Here is a 9,980-nt window from a genome sequence, read left to right on the forward strand (position 1 = left end):
TGAATCAAAATATAAAGTCTAAAGTAGTGTAGTGTAGATTGATAGAATTAAATTACAAGGTGGTATATAAAGGTGATATATAATGGGAAAGAATATGAGAGAGAGTCTATTTAAGGAAAAAAAAACCTATTTATTTATAAACATAAAAAGTGTGAGTTATTTGGTATAATTAAAATAAATGAGAAATTTGTATCTTTTTACAAAATATTTTATACTAATGATCCTTCACAAAGTTATTGTAATAATTATTATAAAAATTAAAAATCACTATATATAATATTTATAATTAAAAAGAACTAATTTATAATTAAATGATAATATAAATTTTTTTACACTTAGTAACTATTTATTTATTGTTTCCATAAAATGAAAATGAACATTAATACAGTAGTCATATATATAGTATATCACATCTTGTGCCAGCTAGAAATGGTCAAAATTGACATTTGGTGACATTTTCCCCAATTCAAAATAGTGTGAAATATATATCCTAAAACAACCAATTTGTTAAGAATCAATTATTTATAATTTTTCTATTTGTATTCTTATTTATTTTCCTTTAAAACTAAACAGTAAAAAATCTATTTAATTTCCAGCTTATTTTTTTTTTTTTTCATGTATCCAATAGAATTATTTTCTGTTAGCAAACACACAGTGAAAGAGGCCAAAATGGGCGCTGTGATTCACTGCATTGCATGTTGGGAGCCTTACAAATCCCCCTTCACCTTCTTCCCTTCTTTCTCTACTCATCGCTCTCATTCTTCTCCTCTTCCCCCCAAACTCGCCATGGCTCCAAGCGAACCTCTCTCCCTCACCCCCGTCCAAGACTCTCCCTTATTCGATTACCCTCGTCTCGATCAACAACTCATCCACACCATCGCTTACGACGCCCTCGTTTGGAGCTCTCTCCACGGTCTCCTTGTCGGTGACAAATCCGTTCAGGTCACTCACTCTCCCACCTTTCTTCTCTCATTTATTCACTGCATTGCGTTCCGTTTCTTTCTTCTCTTTTTTTCTCACTTATCAGTTATCACCAAGGTTTTAAATATCGGTCACGACGGCTTGCGTTTTGTGGTGTTTGTTGATATCGCGGGCAAATATGGCCAATGTGGTCCCAATTGTGGTCGGACGGACAGTTAAAAAGAACCTTGATATTGCGGCTAGAATCACGGTCGCGTGGACGGTTTTTTAAAACCTTGGTTACCACACCCTAAATTGGTGGCGAATGGTGATTGATTTGCAATGGTGATGAGAATTTGATGCTGATGATGGATGAATATTTATGTATGTGTTTCGGATTGCAGAGATCAGGAAGCGTTCCTGGAGTTGGATTGGTGCATGCGCCGCTTGCCTTGTTACCCACGCCATTTCCGGAAAAGCAGTGGAGAGAAGCGAATGAGTTGGCCCCTATATTCAATGAACTCGTTGATCGGGTCAGTTTGGATGCAACGTTTCTTCAGGAATCACTTTCAAGGTTAATTACCTACTTGCGAATTCTTCCCTATTGTTTCTTGTTATAATGTGCATGCATGCAGGTGGTCCTACTTGAGTTTTGGTACCACAGTTTAAGTAGGTTAGGTGCATTAAGATTTTGCCTCTATTTGTTTCTCAATGCAGAACTAAGAAAGCGGATGAGTTCACCTCTAGACTTTTGGACATTCATTCCAAGATGCTACAGATTAACAAAAAAGAGGTGAGTGAAGTGTGTATTATTAGTAGAACATTTGTAAGGTAGCACCAAGAGGATTAGTGTTTTTTTTTTTTTTTTTTAAATATTATTTCAAAAGAACTCATTCTATGCTCGTATTCTCATTGCGATAGATAGAGTGAGATTCTTTTGGAAATTAGAACATGACTGACTGCATGTTTGTTTGTAGCAAAATGTTATATAACTTATGTGTGATATCAAGTTTATTTATGTGATTACTTATGACTTATTGGTATAATCAACTTATTGATATATCTTTTAACTTCTCCAAAAACTGAAATGCATAAGCAGATTTTAACTAGTGGAATTTTTTTGATTCATTTTGCTTTTTATTTCTTCTATGAGTAGTTAGGAAAAAGTTTATCCAAACTTTGTTCATAATTATCTTAGCTCTAGCAAAAGATTGAGGGTTGTAGGATGCAGATATGAAGTTTTCTTCTTTACTTTTCTTGATGATGTGAATCAAAGAGATTTACTGATATTATTTTTGTTCCACCAAAATTTCAATAGGAAATACGATTGGGGTTACATCGTTCAGATTATATGCTTGATGAAAAGACTAAATCACTTTTGCAAATAGAACTGAACACTATTTCCTCTTCTTTTGCCGGTCTTAGTAATCTTGTGACTGAACTTCATAGGTAAGTGTTGCTGTAAATTACACGTACTATACTATCATCTAATGTTTTGAGAGGTCTTTGTTTCATTGCAGCAATGGGTTTGTTTAAGTTAAATACCTGAACTCTCATTTTTGATACAGATGTTTATATCTTTTGTGGTACATTTGATGTTTTTAAGTGGTTTGAAATCATAATTTATTTGGGGTTCTTAAAATATATGCTTAGATATTATTTTATATTTGTCCACGTTGAAAATTCAGAATAGTCAATCTTGAACAGCTCGATAGCAAAGCTATAGCTCCATATAGTGCCATGGCATCGTGGCAGGTGGCCGCTACTGGAGTTCAGTCATGTCACGTTTTTGGGTCTTGACATGGTCACTACGGTGAACAGGGGTACAAACCCATATTTTCCCTTCAATAACGACTTTCTTTGTGCGTTTTCTTTTTTCAGAAAGCATGAAGGGTTTGAATCCCTTCTTTCTCAATCATTAATGCAAAATCCCCAACCTTTGTTTTGAGCTCTTAACGTCAGACCCACTGTTCATTGACGTCGTATGCTAACCTGTTCATCCATGCAACTCGTTATTGACTCTGTTTACTGTACACCCACATGTCTTTGTTCCTTTTGTTTTTAACTTAATTCTAACTTTGTTCTCCTTAGTTTAAATTAAAAGTAATTTTACTAACATCTCATTAGTTATTGATTTGATTAGAACGGTTTCAATCAATCTCTTTAAACAAGGACTTAAATTTAATATCGTGGATGGAAAAACATTGGAAGAAGAGATTTCTCTATTGTGATCAACCAAGTTTTCTGGTGAAGATTAATCGTAAATTCTGATGGATGTTTTGTAATGATAAAAAAAAAATTACAAGCAAATTTAGTCAAGTTTTTTCACATTTCATTTTCTTGATTTTTAGAAATTAAGCAAATTGAGCCCTTTAATGATTTTCTTCCACATTAAATCCTCAAATTCTTACTTTTTACTCAAATGTTTTGGGTTAATATAAATTTAAGATATAAATAATTTTAAAGGATGAAGGATTTTGTACCATGTGAAATCAGGGTTTGAATAAGAAAAAAATAAGAATTTTTATTTTGGGATAAATTTGATATTTTGGTTGGTGAGTTTTGAGCAAAAGAAAGTTTAAAACAGTTTAAGTTATTCAATTTGCAAAATGATTTAAGTAGGATGTGATATTTGAACATTTTAAGTAGAAGAAAATCAATGGAATATCAAAATTGCTTAATTTTTAAATTAGAGAGACTTGATTGTGTAAAAAAAAACTAAAATTGCACATATCCAAACTAAAGGGACTTAAAAGTGTAATCAAGCCTTTATCTTTTGTGTGTTGTAGCTAGTGTGTTCTTCACACTTCAAGGCTCCTCACATTCCACTAATTTTTCGGTGGCGAACTCTTTTTTTTTTTTCTTTCCATTTATTCCGTCGCCTCTTTCTATTTTCTCTTTTGGTCTTCATACCCACGTTTTCATTGCTCTCATTGTTAATAACTCCATGGGCCTGATATTGATGGCGATTGTGTCTTAGGATGAGACTTTTAATTATTAATTATTAATGCCTTTAATTTTGGCTAATTTTTTCATTTTTAACTACTTATTATGATGAATAGTATAAGCTAATTTATCTTGTACCTATGAACTTTTATATAACAGCTAACTTCTCTGCAATAGCAGTTTTGGGGTTGTTCACTTTGTGTTGCTATATTGAATTATAACTATGGTTGAAATTATTTATATGAACTATGGTGGAAATATATTTTCGTTTTAAGGATTTTTTTAAGAAATATCTTTATATTAGTTGGTCATTTTCTAGATACATACTTTCTCGCCATGGAAAATTGCTTGGACTAGATTCCAAAAGGATTCCTGCCAACAATGCTGTCAATCAGTATGCAGAGGCCTTGGCTAAAGCTTGGAGTGAGTATAATAACCCCAGGTCAGTTCAGACAAAAAAAATTCTTGGACTTTTACTGCTGCTTTTGGTTCCCTGATATATTTTCTAATGTATCCATTCAGGGCCGTGATTATGATTGTAGTTCAGGCTGAAGAACGAAACATGTACGACCAGCATTTTGTTTCTGATGTTCTAAGAGAGAAATATCCTTTTCTCAATAGTTATATAATTTTCAATACAAATAGAAAAACGTTTATTTTATTCCCATATAGCAGAGCAGACACTTTTATTTGTATAATTTCATTAATTTGTGCTATTAAATGTGATATCAAAGGATATCAAGGGATGCTTTTATCAGTTTTATGTAAAGAAAACTGCTAGAAATTTTTATACTCGCCAGTCGCTACATATTTTTTGGTTTTTGTTGTCCTTAGCTTTATAACACGTATAATATTACAACTATACGAAAGACGTTGGCAGAAGTTGATCATGAAGGAGAAATTCTACCAGATGGAACACTTTTTGTGTACGTAACCTTTAGCCATAAAAACAAGTGACTTTCAGCTATTGTTTGTGGCTTAGTTATCTTATGGTTCTGATTGTAGAGAAATATAATTTCTTGGCACTTACAGGGATGGACAAGCAATTTCAGTCATTTATTTCCGGGCTGGCTATACACCAATTGACTATCCTTCAGAATCAGTGAGTGACATCAGTCTTTTTGCTGCTCATAAGCATGTTTTTCCATTGTAGAAACATCTGTTTTGTTTTCTATGTACGTAAACTTCTTTTCTTAAGAAGTAGGAAGGTGTTAGGCCACTGAATCTGGTATGACCTTTTGGCAACAAGAGTGTCTCTAACTCACCAGTGTTAAGTAATTGTACTTTATTGTCAATTAATATTCAATTACTCTATCTTCTAACAAATTTTTTTAAGATTTTCATGATACAAAGAGTTTAAACCACCTATCAAGTGAAGTAAAGCTGACCAGAAAAGCTAACACTCTTTCTAACTTTAGCACCTATTTATATATTTCTCTATGCTATAGAGCTTAGTTAGTTAACAAAGTCGTATGAGAAATACCTTCTCAAAGGTTGCCAGTTTCTTGTGGATCGTCTAACTTTGGGACATCTAAACAATTTGGGAAGTTTTGCTTGAGAAAGCATGCTTCTGACTTTTTTAGTCTTTTAGCAATCATTTTGTTCATCCTTTCATCAACTCCAGTCATTTGAGGGGTCTTAGGAGGCCACCTTCTCATGTCTTATCCCATGAGTTTTGTAGTATACATCAAATTGGCCTATGTCATGATTCTTGCTCCTTCCTCTATTTTCAACAGAGTTGGCTTTGAACTGGTTGTAAAAGCCTTTTTGTCTTCTTTTTAACTCTTAATTCTAAAAACTAAGAATCCATGCTGAGCTTTCCTTTTGGAGCAAAATTCTTGAGTGACAACTAGAACTCTCAAGCAAAGAATTGAGGAAAAATTCCACTACAACAATAATGGGAATACAAAAATACAATAATAATGTATCTTGAATTTTTGAATAAAACTCTCACAAATTGGTTCACCATTTTTTTAGAAACTATATCTAAGTCTTTATATTTTTCTCACTATTTTTCTCTCTTGATGTGAGGATGTGCCTCTCACTTCTTGCAAACTCCATTGTGATTTTCTTCCTCTATTTATGAAGGGATTTGCACTTGGTACAATTTGCTACAAATAATGCACCGAATGGTACAGTTGGGGGTTGAACAATTTCAACCTTTTACTGCATTATTTCCCTTTTCAAATTGGCTGAATCCCAAAAAAATTACGTAATCTAATTTTCTTTTCTTCTTCTCTACCTCCTTTCTATTCCATGGATTATCTTCTACCATAATATTGTTTCCTGCTACGACTGCATTATCCTGCAATATTAGTGACCCTTCCAGTTTGTCTACGAGTTCTTATGGTTTAGGTATATGTTGCTCAATATGCAGGAATGGAGTGCTAGGATACTGATGGAACAATCTTCTGCTGTCAAATGTCCTTCAATATCCTATCATTTGGTTGGCACCAAAAAGATTCAACAGGAACTTGCAAAGCCTGGTGTTCTTGAGAGGTATCTTTTAATTAATATTCTTTATATCTTCCAAGCATATTTCATCCTTTTATGCATCGAAAGCAGTTGATCAATTCACAGATACTATGTTTTAAAAGAAAACCGGATAATGAACAATTGTGAGTGAGTTATCATGTAAAGTGAGATTATCCTTCATGATCTGCTTTCCAATCCATGACTTGCTCAGTTGGTTGGTCATGATATGATTGTATCTAGGAATGTTAGGTTTTTGTTTTAAATGGTCAGTAGGTCTCTCTTCGTAAATTGAAGAAGTTTATCTGATCCAGTGGTGTCGTTCAGAATGTGGCTGCAGCCATTGTTGGCCAATGGTGGCAAGAATGCATGGTTAATAATTGGGATCTTTGGATGTTTGTAAGTTTGCAATCATAATGAATCTGTTGAGGGAAAAGTTGAAGGTGGATTGCAATGAGGGAGCTTGCTACCAAAAGCTCATGTTGTCTACAGAGCAGATCCTAATTCGAGAAGGTTTTGACGAAATAATAGACTACTTGGAAGAAATCGTCATGGATTCAGTGCACAAATTTTTTTTCATAGAGGGGCTGCAGGAAGGATTAGATGTTGATCTGAGAGATTGATGGTAACAGAGGAAATGAGGAAATTAGAATGGGGAGGTTTGAATTGATGGGCTTTCCTTGCTTATTCTTATTTTTGCTTTCATGTTTCATTGCTTTTATGGAGGATTTCTTATCCACTATTCTTGGACTTCTGTTTTTTCTTGTAATGATATTTCTTCAGTTCTTCTTTTGTCCCAAAAAGAAGGAAATAAATGATGGATTTCCACAGACCTACACTGCTACCCAAAAAGTTTATTTTATGCCCTAAACACTATCTGATTGTTGCAGCTTGGCTTCGAAAACAAGCAGTTCTAAGTTCAAACTAAATCCTTGTGTCAAAACTGTAAGCAGGTTCATTGAAAACAAAGAAGAAATTGCCAAACTGCGTAAATGCTTTACTGGGTTGTGGAGTTTGGATGACTCAAATATTGTTAGAAAAGCAATTGAAAGGCCCGAGTTATTTGTGATGAAGCCCCAAAGAGAAGGAGGAGGTCTTGTACACCCAAACTTTGATTCACTGCCTTACCTTTTTTAACAAACAAAAGAGAGAGGGGAAGAAACTTATCTAACGAACTATAATTACTTTTCAGGAAACAATATTTATGGTGACGATGTGAGAAAAGCCCTCCTAAAATTGCAGAAAGAAGGTTCTCTAGAAGATGCAGCTTATATCCTTATGCAGAGGATATTTCCATCTAACTCTGCAGCAATTTTGATGCGTAATGGCTGTTGGCATAAGGATCGTGCCATTTCAGAACTGGGGGTATTCAGTACTTATTTAAGGTACAGATTCATTGCTTAGCGATGTCTGTAACTGTTATGAGTTTAAATTTGCCTAATACTTGATATCCTCGGACTGGAATTTGCAGGAATAAGGATAAGGTTATCATGAATAAACAAAGTGGGTATTTGATGCGTACAAAAATATCATCATCTGATGAAGGTGGGGTTGCAGCTGGTTTTGCAGTGTTAGATAGTGTATACCTGACTTGACAGAGCCAACAAAACTGTGGGTTATCAGGGTAGTCCAAAACAAAAACATTACGTCGGTAATGGTTTACATAATGATATCATAATGTTTTGTTTTCTCATCACTACTACAAAAATTCTATTTTACAACCATGACGGGTGTCAAGAACAGTCTTAAAATAGAACATAATTGCAATTTTGTATCTTGCTTTTACTTATCTGCCTCCGCAAAAAATGAAAAAAGAGGAGAGACTGTAAAGTTCCTTTTTTCTTTTTCCATGGGACCATGGGATGTATAATAATTATAGAACCTGTGGATGCTTCGTTAACTATACCCGACGAGTTGTTATATTCTTTCTATCCAATAAAAATTTGGCAAGCTGTTCAAACCTGTTCGTTCTTATTGCAAAACTGTTTGTAAGATGGTATAGCTTCGGTTTGAGTTGGTGGTTTAATTTTGAGAAGAGATGTAAGGAAATAGTTTGAGTAGGGAATTTTCCATGATGGAAGGTCGTAAATCTTACACAACCGGTTCCTAGGAACATTAAACATGACCAAATGCATTTTTATCTAAGAAATGCTAATAAGTATATATGTAAAAAAAAAAAAAATGATAATCAACAAGTCAAGTAGCTACATTTTTTTTTTTTACTTTCTTTAACATACTTTTTTTTCTTCTGTTGTGCGGGAAATCTTGTGTTGATCTTATTTGATAATTGACCTGAGTCCGCTCTCTAATTATAAGTGGGACCAGTATGAAATTCATTTGATGACAAAGAAAATGTGAGTGCGGCTAATCTTGATTTTATAATTGGTTTAATATATTAGTAAGTCCTTAAATATTTTTGAGAATTTTTAATTATCTCTTTAAACTAAAATAAAAATTCTGATGGAGTCTTTAATCTTGTTAAATTTTTGTTATCAATTCCTGAAGCTAGTTTACGTCGGAAAAAATAAAACATGTTTTACTATAGCTCTAAAGACTTAATTGCAGTATAAAAAAAACTCTAAAGACTTAATTATAATAGTCGATCGATAATAATTAAGGACTCGATTATAATTTTTTTTCAGTTTAAAAACTTAATTAAACTTTCGAATAGTTTAGAATCCTACTGATAATGTATTAAACCTATATAATTTATTTATGAAATAATTTAATTTACTATATAATTTTAAATGTGTTGAGTATAAAATTAAAAGACTGCACATAATTTAATTTACTATATAGAAAATGACTTATTCATGAGTTATTTTAAAATTTAAATTATTTTAATATTATATTTATTATATATAATATTATTTATTTAATAATGTTTTCAAAAACAAATAAAAGTAAGAGGAAAAGTAATTACCAATCTAATCTAAATTGTTTTATATTGAATTGGATTGAATTAAATTAAAATTTTGAACTAAATTAATTAGATGATATATTAAAAATAAAGGAAGGGAGCATCTTTTTATTTTTTAAAAAATAATAGTCATACTAATATTAAAAGTTGACAAAAAAAAGAATTTATCTACTATATTATATAAAAGAAGATTTTATATAAATGGAAGATGTCATGTGTCACCCCAAATTTATTCTCCATGTAATTAATTCAATTCTAATTACTTAATTCAAAAAAATTCAAATTAATAAATAGTAAATGCAGATTTACTAATTGGTTTAATAATTCGATTAATTCAGATTAAATTGATTTAATATTTCCATTAAATCTTAAATATCAATTTTTTTACTATAATAATAAATAAAAATTAATTAAAAGATAATTTATAATTGACTGACACTTAAAAAATAGAAAATGATTAATAGAAAATTACAATAAATATAATGATATTGTCCATTTACGATTTACATCGTCTCAGCCTACTCCCTCAGTGTTGCGCTCTCCATTTTTCTTGGTTTATCAGTACAAATACTTTGCCCAATTTTTTTATTTTTTTTCATGTCATTTTTCCTTTTTTGTGATTAAGTAAATAATGAAATACAAGAGAATAATGATGCCGATATTTAGTTAGGTATGATAGTTAATAAGTATATTACTTCTTAAAATTTATATTTATTGTAATTTTTTATTAATCAATAATAGA

The 9,980-nt window shown here is 31.9% G+C and overlaps 1 protein-coding gene across 2 annotated transcripts; it reads left to right on the forward strand.

Annotated features, from left to right (window-relative positions):
- The first annotated feature begins 635 nt into the window (after positions 1-635).
- LOC100784737 (glutathione synthetase, chloroplastic) lies at positions 636-8,284 on the forward strand. Of its 2 annotated transcripts, none has more exons than XM_003554621.5 (12): positions 636-942; positions 1,305-1,474; positions 1,618-1,693; positions 2,219-2,349; positions 4,166-4,288; positions 4,369-4,449; positions 4,692-4,772; positions 4,879-4,948; positions 6,224-6,345; positions 7,272-7,411; positions 7,511-7,703; positions 7,790-8,284. In XM_003554621.5, the coding sequence occupies exons 1-12, from the start codon at positions 670-672 to the stop codon at positions 7,911-7,913; spliced, it is 1,584 nt and encodes a 527-aa protein (XP_003554669.4). In that variant the 5' UTR covers positions 636-669; the 3' UTR covers positions 7,914-8,284. The 2 variants fall into 2 exon arrangements, with proteins under 2 accessions (XP_003554669.4, XP_040868653.1); XM_041012719.1 differs by lacking the exon at positions 636-942 and adding an exon at positions 982-1,228.
- Positions 8,285-9,980: the final 1,696 nt, after the last annotated feature.

Source organism: Glycine max, chromosome 19, assembly GCF_000004515.6.
Source record: "Glycine max cultivar Williams 82 chromosome 19, Glycine_max_v4.0, whole genome shotgun sequence".
Taxonomy (NCBI): Eukaryota; Viridiplantae; Streptophyta; class Magnoliopsida; order Fabales; family Fabaceae; genus Glycine; species Glycine max.